The 22,655-nt window shown below is 48.7% G+C and overlaps 1 protein-coding gene across 5 annotated transcripts in view; it reads right to left on the reverse strand.

Moving 5' to 3' along the window:
• The window catches only part of Sec16a (SEC16 homolog A, endoplasmic reticulum export factor), a 40,576-nt gene that overhangs the window by 6,515 nt on the left and 11,406 nt on the right, over positions 1 to 22,655 (reverse strand). For 4 of the 5 annotated variants that reach the window (XM_042680942.1, XM_042680938.1, XM_042680936.1 and 1 more), the window contains 22 exons: positions 21,422 to 21,558; positions 18,850 to 18,947; positions 16,269 to 16,392; positions 15,596 to 15,794; positions 14,807 to 14,981; positions 14,030 to 14,172; positions 12,883 to 12,944; positions 12,644 to 12,782; positions 12,053 to 12,301; positions 11,724 to 11,821; positions 10,904 to 10,985; positions 9,693 to 9,810; positions 9,440 to 9,551; positions 9,216 to 9,321; positions 8,306 to 8,446; positions 7,409 to 7,522; positions 6,958 to 7,141; positions 5,290 to 5,535; positions 4,388 to 4,470; positions 2,465 to 2,617; positions 289 to 366; positions 40 to 96 (listed from right to left, as the gene is read on the reverse strand). In XM_042680942.1, coding sequence (XP_042536876.1) covers positions 40 to 96; positions 289 to 366; positions 2,465 to 2,617; positions 4,388 to 4,470; positions 5,290 to 5,535; positions 6,958 to 7,141; positions 7,409 to 7,522; positions 8,306 to 8,446; positions 9,216 to 9,321; positions 9,440 to 9,551; positions 9,693 to 9,810; positions 10,904 to 10,985; positions 11,724 to 11,821; positions 12,053 to 12,301; positions 12,644 to 12,782; positions 12,883 to 12,944; positions 14,030 to 14,172; positions 14,807 to 14,981; positions 15,596 to 15,794; positions 16,269 to 16,392; positions 18,850 to 18,947; positions 21,422 to 21,558 — 2,898 coding nt within the window. The remainder of the gene's footprint in view (positions 1 to 39; positions 97 to 288; positions 367 to 2,464; positions 2,618 to 4,387; positions 4,471 to 5,289; positions 5,536 to 6,957; positions 7,142 to 7,408; positions 7,523 to 8,305; positions 8,447 to 9,215; positions 9,322 to 9,439; positions 9,552 to 9,692; positions 9,811 to 10,903; positions 10,986 to 11,723; positions 11,822 to 12,052; positions 12,302 to 12,643; positions 12,783 to 12,882; positions 12,945 to 14,029; positions 14,173 to 14,806; positions 14,982 to 15,595; positions 15,795 to 16,268; positions 16,393 to 18,849; positions 18,948 to 21,421; positions 21,559 to 22,655) is intronic. The other variant, XM_042680939.1, reaches the window with a different exon arrangement.

A 22,655-nucleotide genomic window follows, 5' to 3' on the forward strand; every position in this document is an offset into this window, starting at 1 on the left:
TTTCTTCCCCTTGCAGCCAACACCCCAAGAGCAGCTTACCTCCTCTTCTGGCTCATTCAGATTTACCCACTGGTTTTTCTTTTCATCCCAAACAATCTGCCAAGATTTTAAAAATGAAAAAAATCAGTAGATTAAAGCTCAACACAACAGAATCTGATCACTTTGGAAACATTAAGCTTGAGGACAAGTACGTGTTTATATTCTATTCTGAACCAGATGCACTGCACACCAACAACAGGCAATCTTTAAAATACCCTGCAACTTTGTGCTCCATTTCATGATACTCACTGATTTGTTCTTGTCATCTGGCAAATAAGCTTCTGTCCTTTTCTTCCCGGGAAGCCAGCGAGAGAACCAGGACTCACTCTAAACATAAAACCACCACAAGAGCCTTGAGGGTGACGTTGTATGGAAAGCACCCAGCACAATTTACAAATCCTGTCTGAGTCTGGCACAGAGACAGAGGGCAAAACAGGAAGAGGGGCCAGCCCAGGGAGTCAGTGCTTACTGAGGACAGAGTCAGTATGAGGAAGTGAAGTGGCCGGTGAAAGGACGGCGGTGATGCTGTACACCGCTGTGAATGCGCTTCATGCTCCTGCTCAACTATGCATTTAAAAGGGTTTGTTAAAGCCGGGGTGATGGTACAAGCCTTTAATCTCAGATACTTGGGAGGCAGAGGCAGGAGGATTGAGCCAGGAACACATTTGTGAGATCCTATCTCAAAAAGGACTGGAAGCATAGATGACGCGGCAGCATGCTTGCTAGGGAGCCTGGGTTTGATCGCCAGGACTACAAAAAAAGGACAAGAGCGGAGAAGGGTTGGGTGAGGGTGCTCTATCTCATGTATCTATGTGCAGTACCTCCAAGGCCTCTTGAATATCAGGCAAGTGGTCCACCACTGAGGCATACCCCCTTGTTTTATGTGTATCTTTAGGACAGTTCACAGCTGAACCTGGAGAAAGTCTCAGGCTCCTCACTGAGGAGTACATGCAGGTAGACCGTCAGGAGGCTTCAACCCAAAGCCCCGGGGCTCTTCCACAGCACAGAACCTGGGTGACACAGTGTGTACTTTCTGCCTCAATGAGTAGCTTCTATTGAACAGGAAAGCGAAGCCCAAAAGGGCAACACAGCCACAGACACCCCAAGTTCTATTTGGAAAGGTACCAGGCCTGGTCCAGAGTCTGCAAGTGCCTGCTCACTTCAAAACCGAAGGGCTGGGGAGCTGGACTCTGGTGGCTCATGTATGTAATCCTAGCTACACAGGAGGCTGAGATCTGAAGATCATAGTTAGAAGCCAGTCCGGGCAGGAAAGTCAGTAAGACTCCTATCTCCAATTAACTAGCAAAACACTGGAAGTGGTGTTGTGGCTCAAAGTGGTAGAGCTCTAGCCTTGAGCAAAAGAGCTCAAGGACAGCACCCAGGCCCTGAGTTCAAGCCCTGCAACAGACAAAAGGATTGCTGGCATGGTTCAGTGGTAGAGTACTGAAAAGCTGGGGATGTGGTCCCGTAGTGAGTGAGAACCACCAAAACCTTTTTAAGAAACACAGAGCAACAAAAAGAATAGAAGCATTGTGCTTTGCCTCCTAAGTCATGTTTTAATTAAAATATTTATTTTCAAGACACTTGCTAAAAACCAAACAAAACCAGCCAATTGAACCCTCTTAAAATGCACAGATGTGTGCTCTATGGGCACCATTAAGATCATGAAGGCCTGAGAGGTGCCCACACCTGACAAGGATCCGCACTGCACGCAGGAAGAGCCCTGGTTAAAATCAGAGCAAGCACTAGGCGGGAAGTGAGGAGGGAGACAGCACAGACGCTTCAGCACTATTGCTCCTCGCCGAAGCCAGCCTGCCACAGTGGAGCATCACCAGCCCACAAGGCCTCCAGAGCCCAAATGCCAGGTGAATCCAAGCTGGGGAAGCAGTGAACAGCCAACAACCTGCTCCTTTGAGACCCAACGCAAGCACTTTAGAAACCACACAGCCCCGCCCAACACAGAGCACACACAATCCCCGTGACAGCACACTCCTTTCCAGGGAGCAACCAAGGAAAATACTACCATGGACTACTAAGAGAATATCTGTGTGCCATGATTTGTGATGACCTCAAAGGAAGCATAATCCAAACACCAGAGCTGGAGCAATGTTACTGTGGCTCACACACAGCAGCAACTACAGGGTATCAGGGAACGAGGCTGCTGGCCATGTTCTGGATAGAGCTGCTGCCCTCACTCACCTGGGTTTGTTCACACACAGGAACGCTCACTCCACTAGCTGCCTTGCACTTTACCTGCTCACCATGCATGTGCTATACCTCCAGAAGGTTTAATTAAAATGCACACAAATGCATTTTCCTTCACCCTGACTTACAAGAATTGCCCCAGGATGCCGAGCCTCCCCACGTGGCACCTGCCCAGCCTCTGCCCAAGTGGACGGGTATGGTAGGTTTGGCTGTGCTGTACCTTCTTTGGTTCCTTGACTTCTTTTCTGACTGCCTGTGCAGGTCTCTTTGCCTCAGGAGTAGGTGTCAGAGCTGGAGCAGGCTGTGTTGAAGCTGAGCTGTTATAATCCCAAACCGGGGGGTTCTCCAAGCCCTGCGCCGTCCTTGAGGTGCCCTGTCCCCAAGTAACACAGGAATTGGCTCTCAACTTAGTTCCTCATGAGGGACCAAAGAAGCTAAGGGAAGTGCTTCCTACAACTGCCTTCCCAAGCAAGGCAGGGGAAAAAGATGCTCTGAGGCTCCTAGTCAGCTGCAGACATGGAAACCACTCCTAGCAAGGAGTGACATGATGCTCACGTACGCAGCAAGGACAAGACTGCTTAGATTGTCAGCATGCATTTCTCAGGGCCTGGGTGCTATCCCTGAGCCTTTTTACTCAAGGCTAGCACTCTACACTTGAGCCACAGCTCCACTTATGGCTTTCTTTCCAGTGGTTAATTGGAGATTAAGAGTCTCATGAACTTTCCTGCCTGGGCTGGCTTACAACCAGGACCCTCAGATCTCAGCCTCTTGAGTAGCTAGGATCACAAGTATGAACCACCTGCACCTGGCTCAACATGCATTTTAAAAAATAGTAAGAGGAGGCTGGGCAATGGTGGCGTTTGCCTCTAAGCTGCTCAGGAATGCTGAAATCTGAGGATTAAGGTTCAAAGCCAGCCAAAGTAGATAAATTTGCAAGACTACCTCCAATTAACCAACAAAATGCCAGACTGAAGGGGTGGCTCAAGTGGTAGACCATGAGTGGAAACACCAGCCATGAGTGGAAAAAGTTAAGTGAGACTGTGAGGCCCTGAGTTCAAGACCTGGTATTGGCACATACACACAAAAAAAGATAAAGAGGTCTGAAAACAACAGCTCATGCCTATAATCCAGCTACTCAGGAGGCAGAGATCAGTAGGCTCACAGAAGCCACCTTGGGCAAAAAGTTAGCAAGACCCCAACTCTAGCTAGGCATGGTGGCTCATGTCTGTCGCTCCAGCTACTTGGGAAGTATCGATAGAAAGACTGCTTCAGGTCGTCTGGGGCAAAACCATAAACCCTATCCCCAAAATAACTAACAAAGAAAAAAAAAAAAACTGGGGCATGGCTTAGGTAGACCACCTGTCTACCAAGGGTGAGGCCAAGTTCAACCCCTTGGTATCACCAAAATGAAAAAAAGAAAAGGCTGAACGGGACTTTGAAATATTCATTCTTGGTCTAAGACTACATTCACATGGTTAAGCTCTCCCTTTTGCTTTTCCAAGGACAGGATGTTTAAAACATGGTAAAGCTCATAATGCAAGTTCAAACCATAGGAAATTATCCACTGACAGGACATCCACATAGGGCTAAGTGTCTGTAAAGAAGCTTCCAGAACAGATTTGTATAAAAGCATCTGTCTTTCCCAGTTGGGAGTGAACAGAGGAGGTATTTGTACCAAGCCTTTCTGCTGGTATGAATGGCAGCCTCAGAAAACCAATGAACATGTCGGGTCCTGTTGTACTAGAGATGTGGAAGCCAAAAGGTTCTCCACTTTAATAATAGCCACCAGTGGCTCATGCCTGAACCCTAGCTGCTAAGGCTGAGAGCTGAGGATCATGGTTCGACATCAGCCAAGGCAGGAAAGCCCATGAGACTTATCTCTAATTAGCTACCAAAAAAGTGGACGTGGAGCTGTGCTTCAAGTGGTAGAGCAATAGGCTTGAGCACAAAAGCTCAGGGATGGTGCCCAGACCCTGAGTTCAAGCCCCAGGACTAGCACCAAAATAATAGTAACAATAATAATAATAAGGGATTTGTTATATTTGCGTATTTTTACACCTCTGAATTCTCTCTCCACCTTTCCCTACCAATGCCTTTTGACTCTTCACATGTTTTTTGTTGCGTTGTAAGAGTGGGACAATACCAAATTAGCAGGTTTTCCACCAAAATCCTCTTCACTTAGCTCTGGAAGGGAATTTCTGACAGGCAGGTCCTGTGGTGCCACTCCTGTTAAAGCAAAAGAGAGAGACGGGGTTGTGTGCTGCTGCCCCCCAAACCAGAAGGAAGCACGGCACTGTCACAGTACCTCTGCTGAGTAACAAACAGCTTTGCGGGACTTGACCACACTGGTGTTCACTTCTAAAGCCAGACTGAAGATTTCCCCCAAGGTATGGTTACATTTTTGCTTTTTAAAACCAGGCTTACAGCTAGGTGCCAGTGGCTCACGCCTGTCATCCTAGCTACTCTGGAGGCTGAGATCTAAGGTTCGAGGTTCAAAGCCAGCCTGGGCAGGAAAGTCCGTGAGACTCTTATCTTCAATAAACCACCAGAAAACTGGAAGTGGCGCTGTGGCTCAAGTAGTAGAGCGCTCGCCTTGAGCTGAGGAGCTGCCAGGCCCAGAGTTCAAGGCCCTTGACAAATAAAAGTTAAAAAACAAAAACAAAAAACAGGCTTCTATTTTCTTTTGCTCACATGGACAAAGCTGAATCAGGCACAGGCAGGCACGATCACCACTCAATCTGACTTCCAGACAGAAATACGTCACTTTCAGCTATGCATCCCACAGGGACTTAGAAGGACCACCATGAGCAGACCCTGCAGATGTCCCAAGGCTGCTTTGCCACGTCTGAATGGCCATTACCCTTCACGTCATAAACAGCCAAGTCACACAAGGGCTTGACAGTGCAGTGAGGCTCTTAACCCCTTTTAGCTCCTTGGCGGGGGGTGCGGGGGTTCTGTAATGTAATAGAACTTTTGGTCCACAAGCAATGCCTCAATATGGAGGCCAATGTAGTTCTGCCCTTAGCAGAGTACCACAAGACACACCTGGGTCCAGGCTCCTGGTCTCCTGGCGCAGGGGGCCACTTTCTGGGTGTGGCAGTGCCCCCGGTGGCAGGGGTAATCCCAGATGCGGAGCTGCAGCATCAGGCCTGGCATGTTCTGGGAGGCCAAGCGCAGATCCTTGAGATCCATAGCCAGGATCTAGTTCCGGGGGGCCCCGGGAAAGCGGCACAGGGAACATTGGCACCCTGGCAGGATGGGCTGGCTGGTCATCAGGGAGCGTCTGTGGAGCTGCAAGGCACAATAGGGAAGTATGAGTCTAGGGTCGTCAAGGCTGAGTGTACACAGGAGGCAGACACTGTGCATCGCCATGCTTCTCTTACACAGGGATGGCTGAAGCCATCACCCCCCCCCCCCCAAAATCAGGGGTCTAGAGAAAAGGTCAACACTCATTTTCTCAGGGCTAAGAGCAGAATGGACACTGGTACCCATCACGTGTTGGGGCAGGGGCCTCAACCCACAGTATGATCCCCAAACCACACCTGGCTTGGGTGCCGCTATGTTTATGGAGCCCTCTCCTTCACTACCAGAAGTCAAATGGGCCACTCATGCCCAGAGCAGGACCCATGGCCTGCCACATCACCAGGGCAAGGGGTGCACCATGAACAAAAGCAGAGAAAACCAGGCACAGGGGTACGTGCTTGTGGTTCCGGCTACTCAGGAAGCAGAGGCAGGAGATTGCTTGAACTACTAACTTTTGGGTAACACAGCAAGACCCTGTCTTTAAACAATAAAATGAGCCAGATACTGGTGGCTCATGTCTGTAATCCAAGTTACTCAGGAGGCTTAGACCTGAAGATTCCAGTTCAAAGTCAGTGAGGGCAGACAAATCTGAGAGAGTCCAACCACCAATTAACTAACAAAAAGTCAAAAGTGGAGGTGAGGATCAAGTGGTAGAGTGCCAACCTTGAGTGAAAAAGCCAAGTAAAAGTTGCTAGGCCCTGAGTTTAAGCCCTATCACTGGCACAAAAGATAAAAAGAAATTAAACGAAACGAAACTGTCCTGGGGAAATGAAACAAGGACAAAGAAAACCATCCCTGAGAGAAAAAGCCAACCAGAGTGGATGGGGAGTCCATGGACTTGGCTCAGGAGGTGGGGTAGGTGGGCAGACTGTGAAGGGGTGGGACTGGTGGCAGTTGAGTCAGTTATGTGACTGGAATACCAAGTGGGAAGGGAGGGGCAGTACTGGAGGTCAGTGTCTGGGGGCTGCTGTGGGCACATCAGATGCATACTGCTACTCTCCCATCCAGGAAGGAGTTACGGGGCATGAATAAGAGAGGTGTGAATCCCAACTCCAGGAGGGATGGGGTGCCCTTTCCTAAGAAGAGAACAAGGGGAAGCAGATGCGGGGCAGGTGTGGCAGGGGCTTTGTCCTAATGGTGCACGTTCACCAGGTTCCCACAGGCACAAACAGCCAAAAGGCAGACTCAGGGGACGGGGCCACCAGGACGGGGGATCAGCGACATCAGCAGATGATTATCTGAAGCTTTGGGACTTGATGAGCTCAACAGAAGAATTAACATAAAGGGAAATGTGGAGACCAAGGGGTCCCCCAAACTACTGTGGTGGCACGCACTGTCTCCATTCTCATGGCAGCAAAAACCAAAATAAGTTCCCTGCCCAAAAGCAGGTATCAGAGAGCAATGTCCCACCTGAGGGCAGCAGCTGCACGTCCTGGCTCAGGGGCTCCGTGCTCCCCATCAGTAGGGGATTGTCAGCTCCCAGCCCTGCTGGCTGGCCAATTCCTGCACCATCCAACTGCTCTACCTCAGAGCTTGGTGTGCTGGGACACTGCTGGGGGTCTGCTCCATCCTGGTTCCATAGCACAGCCCCCTCCTAAAGGAGAACAGAGTTAGAGCCTACATACAACATTCTACTACCAGCCCAGGCAGCCCTGCACACAGCCTTCTGCCTGCTGATCTGATCGCTGCCTCCACAATACCCAATGTCCTTCCTGTACAATTAGGAAATTCCTGCAATATACACATTTCCTATGTTAATTGCTGCAGTTGAACATCTGCAGTATGAGAATGGGCACAAACCATCTTGTCACACATCTACAGGCCAAGGCCTAGGACAGGGCTGTGCTGTCAGAAGGCATACCTGGATCTGCCTCTCCACACATCGCAGTTGTACCAGCCAGGCAGGCTCCACAAAAGATTCCTCCTCCGGCTTCTCCTTGAGCTGAGGGTCGAAGAGGCGTAACTGGGAAGCCATCTAGAAGCCCAGAGGAACAGAGAAACTGCTAGTGCAGGTGACACAAGCAAAACAGTGTCCTGACAGTGCTAAATGGGACGTTAAGGTTTTAATTGGCAAATGCAGGTGGGTAATCAGAACCTAAACAGTGGAGTTCTCTGTAGACCTCACATGCTTGTGGGATCAGCGGGCCTGACGATCAGCCAGCAACTGACCATGTATCCTTGACTCCCTTGTCCTCGTGCTCACATCCCTTCCCAGGAGGAAGGGATATTGCGAGGCCATGCTGGGTAAGACGAAACAAGTATGGCCTATGTTGGTGACTACTAAAACTGAGGGATGGGGACAGGGGACTCCTCAGTCTCTGTACTTTTGTGTAGACTCAAATGCTTCCATGATAACAAGCTTCCCTAAGTATCATGAGTATATGCTCAGGAAAGGAACTACTTGACACCTCACACAATGGGGCCACAGTGTGTGGACAATGGCGGAGTGTTCTCCACACCAACCTTTGGCAGCTGGCCACACACTCCATCAGATGTGTAAGGAATAGGCTTGCAAACGCGCAGCCAGGACCACCTTAGCTGCGGAACTGCATGGGGGAGCTCGTGACCTCCAGGTTAATCTGCCTCAATCACCTGGAACAAGGAGCCTGCTCACAGAGAAGCTTACTGCTCGGCTTCCACATTGGCATGACATACCTGAAGAACTCCTGTGCTAACACTGTAAACCCAAGCCAAAGGACATTTCAGTATCTTAACTCCAAGACAGGTCTGAGAAGTTTTCAGTATCCCGACTCCCCACCTGCACCAGCTGGGTGACGAGCACTGGGGAGAAAGCGGCAGGCTGCGCCAGGATACTCTTGGCGATCACTTCACAGTAGTGGAAGGCCTGGGTGGCAAGCCCCATCTCAGCCAGGCGACAAGAATAGATGAATTTGAACACCTGCAACAACAAACACAGCTTCACTGTCCCCGGGCTTTCCCTGTGTTTCCTGAGAAGATGCTGTATGTTTGACTCTCTCTGGATGTCTCATTACCAATACCACCCACCATCACCCCTTATCCTCTAAGCCTTATCCTCTGAGGCTCTAAGGTCAAATAATTAAGCTTCTAACCAACCCGTTCTCTTCCCCTGCAATGTCTCTGACATGGCCAGCAGTGGGGCCAGACTCTCCACAAACTCTGCTAACCACTTCATATGCACACTGCGGCCTACTACGTACGGCCCTTTCTAAACACAGCTGATGTCAAAGTACTTGAATGGTTTGTAATGTTGAATATTTTAAGAACCAAAATGCTAACAAATATCCTCAGTATCATTTAGCTTTTGAGCATTGATTAAACATCTCTACAAGATGTCCCCTCCTAAATCTCATCATTATTTGTACAAGAGTTCAAAAAAACCCAAAGAATCACTAGACACTGTGTGGAAAATGAACTATACAACTTGTGGGTAGGGACAGGAGAGAAAAACTGGGAGGGAGCAAGGGATGCAGTGACACTGTCCAAAAGAAAATGTACTCTCTACCCGACTTATGTAACTACAACCTCCCATATATCAATATTTAATAAAAATACGTAATAACATATTAATAAACATATAAAATTAAAAAATAAAGTAACAATCAAAATATTTTTTAAAAAGAATCAAGTCTTTCAGCACTGCTCCCCCCTACACATACACAAAAGCCATGCCACGTGCTCTTGCTTACCTGGAAATTAGGTAAGAGGCAGGTCTGGGCCCCAAGGGACTGAGCATACTCATAGGCCTCTGTCCTCTGGATGGCTTCATTGGTGGCAAACTTCAAAAATGGCAAACTGTTGGGGAAGGAAATTGAAAAAGTGACCAATTATAAGGCTGGCCATTTCTCAATTAACAGAGGGGAATCGTTTTCTTCTTGAAGGAAAATAGACGCGGCCCCGCTGCACTCCTCACCTGTGATTTGAGCCTATCAAGACAAGTTTTGTGGTTCTCTTCGTGTAAACCCCAAATCCAACTTGAGCCATCAGGTAGCAGAAGTGTGCGGCATCCAAAAGGCCTTTGGAGGCTGAGGAGAGATGGAGCAGCGCACTTCAGTTCCGAGACATCCTCCTTTCCCAGTGACGTGACCAAAGACACTAACAACAAAGCCAGGGCTCTGACAGGTCTGCAGGAGAGAGCACAGCCAATGGCCACCCCACCGACCCACCTAGCGTATCGCCCATTGTGGCCATGGTCCTGGATTCCACATCCATGTTGTTGTTCAGGTTGGATAACACCATAGCAAGATGTGGCCTCCAGTCTCCCCACTTCTCATCTCCACAACACTACAATCAGAACACAAAACATATCCTCATCCTCAGAAGAACACCACTAATTCCCTAACGGTCAAGCCCAATGAGAAAGCTGAGCAACATAAGTCAAGCTGGGCACTGGTGGCTCATGGCCTGCAATCCAAGCTATTCAGGAAGTTGAGATCTGAGGACTGTGGTTCAAAGCCAGGCAGGGCCGAAAAGTCTGTGAGATTTTTTTTTGGGTACGGTCGTGGGGCCTGAACTCTGGGCCTGGGCACTGTCCCTCAGCTCTTCAGCTCAAGGCTAGGGCTCTACCACTTGAGCCACAGTGCCACTTCTGGCTTTTTTTCTTTTTGCTTATGTGGTGCTGAGGAATCGAACCCAGGGCCTCAGGCATGCAAGGCAAGCGCTCTACCACTGAGCCACCTTCCCAGCCTAAGTCTGTGAGATTTTTTTTTTTTTGGGTCCGGTCGTGGGGCCTGAACTCTGGGCCTGGGCGCTGTCCCTCAGCTCTTCAGCTCAAGGCTAGCACTCTACCACTTGAGCCACAGTGCCACTTCCGGCTTTTTTCTTTTTGCTTATGTGGTGCTGAGGAATCGAACCCAGGGCCTCAGGCATGCAAGGCAAGTGCTCTACCACTGAGCCACCTTCCCAGCCCAGTCTGTGAGATTTTTATCTCCAATTAACCACCAAAAAGACAGAAGTAGAGCTGTGCCTCAAGTGGTAGAGCACAAACTTGAGCTTTTTAAAGAAGCTCAGGGATAGCACCGAGCCTATGTTCAAGCTCCAGTACCAATGCATACACATATACACTCAAAGAGAGACTAAAGTCTCAGATCCTGTGATGAAGTCTTTTTTTGTTTTTTTTTTTCTTTTTTGGTTGGTCATGGGGCTTCAACTCTGGGCCTGAGCACTGTTGCTGAGCTCTTCAGCTCAAGGCTAGCTCTCTACCACTTGAGCCACAGCACCACTTCCAGCCTTTTCTGTTTATGTGGTGCTGAGAACTGGACTCAGGGCCTCATGCATGCAAGGCAAGCACTCTACCACTGAGCCACCTTCCCATCCCCTGTGATGAAGTCTTTAATGAGAACAAACCCAACAGTGCAGGGCCCAATGCAGCACTCACCGTGGATGCAGCAGGCATCCGCCCGGACATGAGCTGATAGACTGTCTGCAGAGGATCATTGATCGGAAGACTATTGGCAAACCTAGGTGGACACGAGAAAAGAAAGATTTAACTTTGACTCAGTTACAGAAAAAACCCTGAAGTCTAATTTCAGCTCTTTTATTAATGGTCAGATTGAAGTTTAGCCTTGGCAGATGACAGCTATCTCAGCTTCAAAAAGCATAAAAAGGGGAAAGAACAGGGAATTTGAGGTCTTAAAGGAAATATTGGAAACCAGCTGGGTGCCAGTGGCTCACATCCACAATCCTAGCTACTTAGGAGGCTGAGAAAGGGAAGATCATAGTTCAAGGTTAGCTTGGGCAAAAAAGTTTTCTCAAAACCCCTTCTCAACCCATAGCTAGCTGTGGTGGCACAAAGGTGGAGTTTGGGAAGATCACAGTTCCAGGCCAGCCCAGGAAGATAAGTCTATGAAACTTTGTCTCCAAGGCAGAAGCTGTCCAGGGTGGTGTACGTCTATCCCAGCTATCCTGGGATCAAGACCTTACCTCAAAAATAACCAATGTGAAAAAGGACTGGAGGAATGAATCGGTGGTAGAGCACCTGCCTAACAAGTGCACGGTCATGAGTTCAAATCCCAATACCACTGAAAATATTAATCAGTTGACAAAAAAAATTAAAAATTGCTCAATAGCTTGACCCAAGGAAAAAAAACCCAGTAAGCTCAGAGCTCAAGCATGGCAGCCTCAGAGCACAGCAGGTCACGTGTGTGGTGCAGCCATGGGCTTAGCACCTAGCAAGGACTGTGTGACAGCTGTCTTACCTGGTCATGACACGGGCATGTGTCCGGCTGTCCATCTTACTTGCAAGCAGCAGAGCGTGACCCCACAAGCCATTTTTCATTGCAGACTCCAAAGCATCCTGCAATGCATTTGGGATTTGTGTGAGTCACCTCACTCTGTAACTAGGACCCAGACTACTGTGCCACCTAGGATCTGCGGATGCTCCAGGAGGGGACAGTCCCCTCCCCACTGAGGGCCTAACGCCAACAACAGTGGAATGTGGAGGGGCCAGGGGCTTCAGGACCATGCAACACCAAGAACAAAAGGGGTAAGTGCAGAGGCACCTGGGGTTGGTCTCAAGACCACACACCTTCTTGCGGCCATACAGCAGAAGCTCTCGGAACCGTTCGGTTTCCTTCTCAAGCATGCTGCTGGTGGTGGCTGTCTGGCTGTCAGTAAGGAATGAGAGCTGCGCTTCACCGGACTCCTCCTCCTCCGCTTGTTCCACAGCCTCATTAGTGAAGTCTATGAGGTTGGCTTCGTGGGGTGACTTCCCAGGAAGCCACACTGTCCTATGATCTCGTAACAATAGCTCTGCGATGTCGGTCCCCACCACGGTCTGTAAGGCCACCAGGGGGAGGGGGGAGCAACACAAGGCTTTAATGTGAACAGAGGTTCCAGCAAGGTGACAAGACAGGCCCCTGATGCTGTCAGATGAGAATCCTGATCAGCTGACTGCAGGTGGCAAGTTAGAACACCAAAGACACAGTGTGTCCTTGATGGGGCCAAAGGGCTGAGACGTCTCAGCATGCCCCACACAGCATCCTGCCTTCCCCTCCTCTCCCCAGGCTGAAGCCAAGATGCCTTCTTGGTGTGGCAGGCCTGACACTATGACACACACAGGAATGATCCTGACACCAAAAGTCAACAGAGAGGACATTCTACAAGGAAAGGAACGTACCCCATTCTGTCTGCACAACAGAATAATAAAATTCCATAGAAGACTTGCAGACTCTTTGTCAATCAAGTTTTCATTCTGCAAACATTTTGTAGCTTTGTTCTGTGCAAAATTAATAACATCCACTTTATGGGTGTCGTCTCTGGAAGAAGAACAAGTATTCTGAGAATGGAGGCCAGGGCTGTGAAGCCAAACTCAGCAACTGTCTCTGTGCAGACTCAAGACACCAACGAGGAACTTACTTGCCGAGAGGTCCGGGGAAGGAGCGCATCTCCTCCTGCTCGGGTGTGTGCTGCAGTAAAGTCTAAAAGCAGAGGGGACAGGAAGTAGTTCACACATGTGGTCCAAGCCCCGGATGCTGCCTGCACCAAGAGCCCAGGATGCAGATGCCCTCCTGAGACCCTGCCTATCTTACTATGTGGGGCACACGGTTTTGTCAGTGGGCCCACATGGGCTAAGACAGATATACTTGGCGCCTCTGCCCCTCAGCCTGCTGCTACTGCTCCAGACTCCCTCACAGCACCCTCTCCACCTGTCCATACCAACACCCCCCAAATCAAAATCAAAAGATGTGAATAAAAATACAAAACATCCAGAAGTGCTAAATCTAACACCCACAGCAGTTGCTTAAAAGACCAACTACTATGTGAAAAACCCTCCACCAAACAAAACTCCCCAGGTTGTAGCTTCACAGGCATAAACATTTCCCAGAAGGATGGGCAAGGTGAATCACACCAGCAATCTTAGCTATTAAGGAGGCAGAGATAAGAAAGGTCAGAGTTTGAGGCCAGTCTGGCAGAAAAAGTTAGCAAGACCTCAACAAGCTGGTTCATCCAAGGTAATGGGAGAGAACTAACAGAGAGGCTGACTGCAATCAAGGCCAGCCTGAGCAAATAAAGCAAAACCCTATTCAAAAAAAATAACTAAAGCAAACAAGAGCTGGGGGAATGACTCAAGTTGTGGAGTACCTGTCTAGCAAGTATGAGGCCCTTAGTTCAAATCCCAGGGCTGCCAAAAAAGGAAAACAAAACAAAACAACTAATTCCCGGGTCTGTGTTTCCAAACATAAGAGTCAAGTTGGTTGCAGAAAAATCACAACCCAGCTGGGTGCTGGTGGCTCATGCCTGTAATTCTACCTACTCAGGAGGCTGAGATCTAAGAATCGTGGTTCAAAGCCAGCCTGCGCAGGAAAGTCTGTGAAACTCTTATCTCCAATTAATTACCAGAAAACTAGAAGTGGTACTGTGGCTCAAAGTAGTTAGCACTACCCAGAAAGATCTCAGGGACAGCACCCAGGCCCAGAGTTCAGGCCCCAAGACAGACCAGAAACATAAATAAATAAAAATAAGTAAATGATAAGGCATGTGGCACAGAGGTCCCTAGCCTTACCTCCAAGCTATGGATCTCAACCAGCGCAGGCTGTCCTTCCGAAGGTAGGTTAGGAACCACCTTAATGAGGTGACCGCCAGGTCCAAACCTGGCACAGATGTGAGGCACTGAAAACTTCTCAGGAGAAGTCGGTCTTGATGGAACTGCAAACAATTCAACAGAAGAAGCCATTGGCTTGCTGCTCCCTGTGCTCCACAAGTACAGTCCGACTCCTGAGCAGCTCCACCAGCTCAGCTTGGCCTGACCACCACAGAGCACCCAACCACAAAGACATAGGAGACACTAGGAGACTAGGAGAAAGACCAATGCTAGTCCGAGGGGATTTCTGTGTTCTGGAAGCCTCCAGAAGCAAGACTTGCTCAGTCAGATAGATACACAGAACAAGTCTACCAAGGGGAAATGAAGTTTCCTCCAAGACTGCTCACAGACATGGCCAGTGCTGGGGCCATGGGCAATACCTCCAAGGGCCTATCCTCAGAGATACACATTGTAACAACACATGTGTGGACCTGGCCCCAGGGGCATCCAAGGGCCAGCACTGACCTGCATCCCCAGTTCTACCATTCTGACCTTAGGATGCACAGAGGAGCCAGGCCAGGCCCGCCCTTCAGAAATCCCAATCAAGAACTGACTCCTACAGGGTAGGATGTCAGGCAGGAGGATCTTGGACTTATCCAAGACACCCTGCACTACTTAGTGACACTAAGTTTCAACAAAAAGAACCTACTTCTCCTTTTGACCCACTGGTAGCCTCCCTCAGTGCTGCTGAAAACACACCTTGCTCCACGGCAGGCCAGGTGCCGTCAACAGGATAGCCATACTCTGGAAAGCCATGGGTAGTGCCGATATTGCTGCCATAGGTGCCATAGACATAATCGCCATGAAATGAGCCAGAAGGAGGCGGGGCCTCAAAGGAACCAGTAGTCACGTTTTGGCTTCTGTAAATCTGACTCTTGGGAAAGAAAGCAAGCAGGGAAAGTGAGCTCCCACAAGCATCAAGAAGGTGGTGGGCACAAAATTAACAGGACTTAAGAAACAAAGAACTTCCACTCATCTGGTCGAACCACTACTAAATAGCCCCATGCTGCTGATCACATGTATGGCATATATGTGTACACCGGAGGGGAACCAGGAAGACGACACAGAACTAGAGGGAATCAGGGAAAAACATACAACAGCGGGACCCATTAGCTGCACAGGACATTGACCAAAATGAACTAAGCAACTTAATGGCAGCGATGGGAGGGAGGGAACAAAAATGGGAAAGAGGAAACAGCTGATGCTATGCAAAACAAAAGAAATGTACATACCACCCAATGTGGAAGAAATAACTATCGCAAACCTCATAGAACTCATAAATGTTATAGACTGTGATAGACAATTTGCTCCAGGAAAGTTAGAATGCGTTTGTGACTTTAACTGAGCATCACTATCCCACAATACTGTGAAATTTGGAAACTTATGTAATCACTTCATCACAACAAAAAAAAAAAGGTGGTGGGCACACTGTTGGAACCATGGAACTGAGCTACAGACAGAAATGCCCGCCCATCCTACTGGGCGCACCTGGTGTGAGTGTGAGCTGAGGCTGCTGCGGCGGCTGGGCAGACTATGCCCACTGCGCAGACTCCGAGCTGAGTGCTCGCTGTGGACGCTGCGCCGGTCGACCTCCTCCCCATAAGGGTCCCTATGAGGCTCAGTGTCATCATCAAAGCTCCCCGTGAAGCGAGGGTCATATCTCCAGTGATCATCACACTTTTCAAGCCTAGAGGAAACAGGAGCTCAGGGCAAAGAACAAGAGACAGGACAACTCCTGGGGATGACACGCATCTACTAGCTAACTCCAAAGGCCGGGCTGGCCCTCCTCACCATCCTCCCTTCCATCCCAAGGCAGTCCTCATTCTGAAGCGTCCCCAAGTTCAACCCGGGTGGCCTCAGAGAACACAATGCAGATATACTTCCAGTGTGGTCTCTTTTCTGGGCCATGGCAGGACAAAGAGACATGGATGGAGAAAAGAGGGGGCCAGACAGAAGGCAACCCCAGAGCCACCGTGAAGGCACTCATGGTAGGCTGGTTCTCTTCCCACAGCCCAGAGCTGGAAGCCCCAGAGATATGGCCAGCCCTTCCTCTTTCCAAGTATCAGACAAGCTCTCTGATGAACTCAAAGACAGGAGAGTAGGTAAGCAAGCACATGGCAAGGCTTAACCTAAACTCCTTCAGCTGAACGCTATTACCCACCTGTCCCCATAAGCATAGGTTTCCTTCCTGTATGGGTCAGGCTCGGCATCATACCAGGGCCTTCGGTCCCAGACATGGGTATCCCTGAGTCTGGAACCATGGTAACGTTCCCAGCGACCCGGGTCTGCAAATTCAGGAAGAAGGGTCAGTGGGGCACAGAAGGAAGAACCACCCAGCTCTCCTGGAGCAGTCATCTTGTCTTCTCCCCCCTGCTGAGGACACCAAGGCTCCCAAGGATCCAACTGCTCAGGATGATGGACCTGGCCCTAGAGTATGGACCTTCACAACACGGACACCAGGTGCATCCTGCCTCTGAGACACCGCACAGCTGTGGGCAACCGTTCAAGGTATTTCTTTTCTTTTTTCTTTTTTTGTGCTAGTCCTGGACTATAACTCAAGGCCTGGGCACTGTCCCCAAGCTCTTTTTTTTTTCCCCTTAAGGCTAGTGTTTAAACACGTGAGACACAGATCCACTACTGGCTTTTTGGCAGTGGACTGGAGATAAGAATCTCACAGTTTTAGCCGGGCGCTGGTGGCTCACGCCTGTAATCCTAGCTACTCAGGAGGCTGAGATCTGAGGATCGTGGTTCAAAGCCAGCCCGGGCAGGAGAGACCGTGAGACTCTTATCTCCAATAAACCACCAGAAAACCGGAAGTGGCGCTGTAGCTCAAGTGGTAGAGCGCTCGCCTTGAGCTGAAGAGCTGAGGGACAGCGCCCAGGCCCAGAGTTCAAGCCCCACGACCGACAAAAAAAAAAAAAAAAAAAAAGAATCTCACAGTTTTCCTGCCCAGGCTGGCTTCAAACCTCCATCCTCTGATCTCAGCCTTATGCTGAGCATGATCCATATGTGATTACAGCTGTGAGCCACCAGTGCCCAGCTGAAACACGTTTACTATTGAACGGAAAGAGAACAGACATCTGTGGGTGCTGGTGGCTCAACTTATAATATCCTAGCTACTCAGGAGGCTGAGATCTGAAGATAGTGGTTCAAAACCAGCCTGGGCAGGAAAGTCTGTGAGACACTTATCTCCAATAAACCACTCAGAAAACTGGAAGTGGCGCTGTGGCTCAAATGGTTGAGTGCTAGCCTTGAGCTGAGGAGCTGAGGGACAGCGCCCAGGCCCAGAGTTCAGACCCCACGACCGGACCCAAAAAAAAAAAAGAACAGACTAAGAAAGCACTCTGCCATTGAACTATATCCTGAGCCCCAAATACTACTTTTTAATTTTTAATTCCCAATCACTTGACTATAAGTTTTACTAATATTTCTTCTTCCTAAAGTGATCCAGAAGAAATTAAGAAATAATTCAGGGTTGGGAATGTGGCTTAGTGGTAGAGTGCTTGCCTAGCATGCACAAAGCCCTGGGTTTGATCCCTCAGAATCACATAAACAGAAAAAGCCAGAAGTGGCACTGTGGTTCAGGTGATAGAGTGCTAGCATTGAGCAAAAGAAGCTCAGGGACAATGCCTAGGCCCTGAGTTTAAGCCCCACGACTGGCAAAAATAAAATAAAATGAATACATACATTAAGAGGGAAAGAGCCCTTCTGGGAAACTGAGGCAAAACATGGACACATCAGGCGCTCCGGAGCTGTGGAGCCTGAGGTATAAGAATGTACAGCTAGGGGGGGCTGGGAAGGTGGCTCAGTGGTAGAGTGCTTGCCTTGCACGCATGAGGCCCTGGGTTCGATTCCTCAGCACCACATGAGCAAAAAGAAAAAAGCCGGAAGTGGCGCTGTGGCTCAAGTGGTAGAGTGCTAGCCTTGAGCTGAAGAGCTGAGGGACAGTGCCCAGACCCAGAGTTCAGGCCCCACGACCGGACCCAAAAAAACAAAAAAAACAAAGAATGTACAGCTAGGGGCTGGGAAGGTAGCTTAGTGGTAGAGTGCTTGCCTTGCATGCACGAGGCCCTGGGTTCAATTCCTCAGCACCATATAAGCAGAAAAAGCCGGAAGTGGCACTATAGCTATGGTAGAGCACTAGCCTTGAGCTGAAGAGCTGAGGACAGTGCCTAGGCCCATAGTTCAGGCCCCATGACTGACCAAAAAAAAAGTACAGCTAGAACAGACAAAAGAACTCCCCTTCTCTGTGGGCCTGTTCTCTGAGATGCCTGTCCTGCTTGGGAGCAGGTCTGGAGGCTAGCCAAGAAGTACCAGACCAACTCAACCAGATGTTCCACATCCACTGTCCCCCGCCAATAAGCAGCGACTTGCCTCTGGTGGCTTCTGAGACAATGAGACTAAACAGCTAGTTTTTCATTTATTTCCATTTCATCAGCTCACAGTTGAGTAGTCAAATGGACAATACAGCAAAAACTAGTGTTCACTATACTTTGTTAGAAAGTCAAGGCAGCCACCATTATGACAGAGATGTAGCATGACATAGGATGGAAGCCATCAATGTGATTACTCTTAGATACAAAGAATTTTCAACTATTGTCCCTTGAATAAGAACAGGAAGAGATAATTTAAAGAAAAAGTTTGCTCAAAACACACAGCAGAGTATGACCCACACACAGCAGCTCGTTCACACAGAGTCATATGGACATTGCACTTGCTAATCTCTAAATTCTTGAACATACCTCCATAATCATACTGGCTGGAGTAATAATTTGCATAGTAGTCGCTCTGACTGCTCCACCCACTCCTGGAATTACCATATCCTTCAGGATACCCTTGCCTGAAAAAACACAGAGCTGTTGAACACATTACCTACTGAAGTATGGCAAAATGTCAGTAGTACACATTATACCATGGCAGCGAGCACTTACCAAAGCCATCTGGTTGTGAAAAAACGCTAATTACAAGACCAAAATGGTTAAGAGAGCTGAGGTTATGAATTTCCCACCTTGTAGCTAACTGAAATTTAGCTCAACAAAATCACTACTTGACAGTACTAAGAAAACTAACACATTTCTTATCCTTAGTGCTACATCCTAGGAGTTTTTAATATGTTTAGCAGAACGAAACAACATAAATTGATTTTAACCAACTAAAAACGTCAACTTTAGTGGGGCACCTGTGACTCACACCTGTAATCCTACCTACTCAGGAGGCAGAGATCTAAGAAGCACAGTTCAAAGCCAACACAGGCAGGAAAGTCTGTGAGACTCTTATCTCCAACTACCTACCAGAAAACCAGAAGGGGCTGTGGCTCAAAGTGGCACAATGCTAGCCTTAAGGGAAAAAGCTAAGGACAGCACCCAAACCCTGAGTTCAAGCCCCATGACTGACAAAAAAAAAAAGTCAATTTCAATAGTTGTTAGGCCCAACCACTAGTGTGGACTCCATGTGACTTTGAGAGACAGAGCATAACTATGAGTAGAGCTGGATCCCCTAAGCCTGATGTACATCTGCATTCTATAGGCCTAGATCTACTCATGGCCCTAATCTGAGCCAAAGAAAAGCTGAGATTTAAGCCATGTGCTTACAGGCTCTTGCCTGTAATCCCATCTTTCAGAAGGCTGAGATCTGAGGACTGTAATATGTAACCAGCTCAGGCAGGAAATCCATGAAAATCTCATCTCCAATTAACCACCAAAAAGAAAGCTGGAAGTGGAGCTGTGGCTCAAGTGGTAGAGTATTAGCCTTGAATGAAAAAGCTAAGGGACAATACCCAGGCCCTGAGTTCAATTAATGTGCAAAAAAACCCCAAAAACCAAACCAAAACAAAAAAACAGCTGGGTACCGTTGGCTCACACCTGTAATCCTAGCTACTCAGGAGGCTGAGATCTGAGGATCGCAGTTCAAAGCCAGGCAGGAAAATCATGAGACTCTTATCTCCAATAAACCACCAGAAAACCAGAAGTGGCGCTGTAGCTCAAGTGGTAGAACACTAGCCTTGAGCTGAAGAGCTGAGGGACAGTGCTCAGGCCCAGGGTTCAAGCCCCATCACCAACAAACAAACACCGACAAAAAACACAGAACAAAAATTGAGATTTAGAGCTCCTCTAGTACTCTTATAATTCTTTTTCTGCTGGTCCTAAGGCTTGAATGAACTCTTTCACTGTCTGAGTCCTTCTCTGTATATCTATCTCTGTCTCTTGCTCAATGCTAGGGATAGAATTCAGAGCCCCACATAAGTTAGGCAGGTGCTCTACAACTCATCTACAGCTCAGCACCTCAACTAAAGAATTAGATCTCTAGAAACAGTATCAATAGCATTGAACTTCATAAAGAACCACACACGTGGTTCAGTGTCTGTCTTCGGGGGAAGGTACACTGAAGTCAGTTAAACAGGCAAAGATTCACAGCAAAGCCTTTGCTCTTCAGATAAGCCACAAAACCTTGAAGAACTAGCACATGGAACCTTTTGGAAACAAGCACTGAGGCTTTGTACATTAGTAACTGGATGTTCACACTGCTAGGCTTATGAGCAGTGTGTCCTCAGGGCAAAGCTCACTCCTATGAGCAACATTCAAAACTCTGGCAAAGAATGACCACAGGAGCTGAGGTGGCAAAGTCAGAAGTGACCAGGACCCACACCCATTGTTTGCTCAAAGCCACCAATGGCCCTTGCATAGACATAGCTCAAAAGCCGACTCTGGAGCTCTAAGACACAGTGGACTTTGACCTAGCTTACAGGCTTACTCAGAGGGCACACACCATGGTTCTTTCCAAATCTCTATTGCATGATTACAAAGCAGAGCCATGGCTAGCAGTAGTACAGGAAATGCAGGCCAGAAACAGATGTAACCCTTCTAGCAAAGGAGGCAGAGCCAGGTACAGAATACAGGTCCTATATTCGGGAGTCAGCCTGACAGATCCATCCACAAATTACGCCATCTTTGTGACTAGTCTTCCCGGGTGTCTGGAGACTTCAGAGGAAGCTGAACTAGTTAAAAGAGCCTTGTGCGGCCAGCAGCAGACTGCCAGGACAACAGAGGCGCCTGGTGACAGGGAACCACCACTTGTCCCTGAATGGCACAGAAGCTGCTTCTTTGTGGCTCTGTATAAGGTCTGGCCTGACCAGCAGGTGGGGACAAATGGTAACTGACCAATTCTATTGGGACTGCATGTGAAAATATACCAACATACATAAGTTTGTACAATCCTTTACAGACACAGAATGTTTCCAGTCATCAAGTTACTATCGTGGCCACACAAACACCTGTCAGGCATTAAAGTAAAGCAACAGCGTGGATGTGTTCCCACCTGGCTGTGGGCCGGTCAGAGCAGTGGCTTGCTCGGGAGCTGGGCCGCTCAGGATCTGGATAGCGGTAGTTCTCTGTGTAAGCGGAGGCTGAGCTGTCATAGGGCCTGTATCGAGGATCATACAGGGCGTAGACGTCCTGTGGGAAGGAGGTTTAGGCAGTTAGACTCCAAAACAAGCAGTCAGTTATCGAGCATCCAGCTTGAGCTTGTGCTTTCAGATGATCACTCTCCAAAAGCAGGACTGTAGGCGGGCTTCCTTCATGTGAACAGAGAGACAGAGGGTCGACCTCAGGCTGTCAGCCCAGGCCTTGCTAAGACAACCCAGACAGATCCACAAGGCCTTGCCAGCGGGCAGCGACTTTCTGAGGGCACCATGAGGCGTGTGCCTCTTCAAACCTCCACTGACAAGGCCTGTGATCATTCATGTCCTGCTTTAGCCACCACCTCAGCCAAGCAAGAGGACCACTGACCCACTGGAACCTGCAAGTCATAGGTAGCCTCACTACAGAACCATGGCCTGAGCCCGTGTCTGAACATGAGAAAATCTGAAAGGAGGTAAGACAAAATACATGTGAGCTAGAACTCATCCTCCTGTGTATAACTGCTTCAACTCTGCCACTGCCCGGCAGATAATGAAAAAAGTTAAGTTTCTGACCACCATTGGAAACGACAGCAACATAAAGAAAAAAATGTGCTCATATAAAAGTATTTCCACGCTTCAGTCCCAGTAAGAGCCCACAGCAGCCTGTGGCTCCTCTCACTCTCCTGTCCCCAGGTCAAGCAGATGTGGGCTCCGTGGTGTGGAAATACTGTCTAGGCTCCTTTCTAGAAAAAGATTCCCAGGAAAGACTTACAAGATGTCTAGCATTACTCCTGTTGTTTCTTAACGCTGGCTGGCTTGGGGGGTTCAAACTATGTAAAACCCAGGCAGGGTGGCATACTGAGCTTTTAAGAGGCTGAGCCCAGGAACCAACCTTCGCTAAACAATAAAACATATAAGAAGCTGGGTGCTGATGGTTCACACCTGTAATCCTAGCTATTTAGGCTGAGATCTGAGGATCACAGTTCAAAGCCAGCCCAAGCAGAAAAGTCCGTGAGGCTCTTATCTCCAATTAGCCACCAGAAAACCAGAAGTGGTGCTGTGGCTCATAGTAGTAGAGCACTAGTCTTGAGCAAAAGAGCTCAGCAACAGTACCCAGGCTCTGGGTTCAAGCCCCAGTCTGACAAAAAAAAC

The sequence above is a fragment of the Dipodomys spectabilis genome, unplaced genomic scaffold (genome assembly GCF_019054845.1).
Source record: "Dipodomys spectabilis isolate Male_0828 unplaced genomic scaffold, ASM1905484v1 ptg000067l, whole genome shotgun sequence".
In the NCBI taxonomy this organism is placed as follows: Eukaryota; Metazoa; Chordata; class Mammalia; order Rodentia; family Heteromyidae; genus Dipodomys; species Dipodomys spectabilis.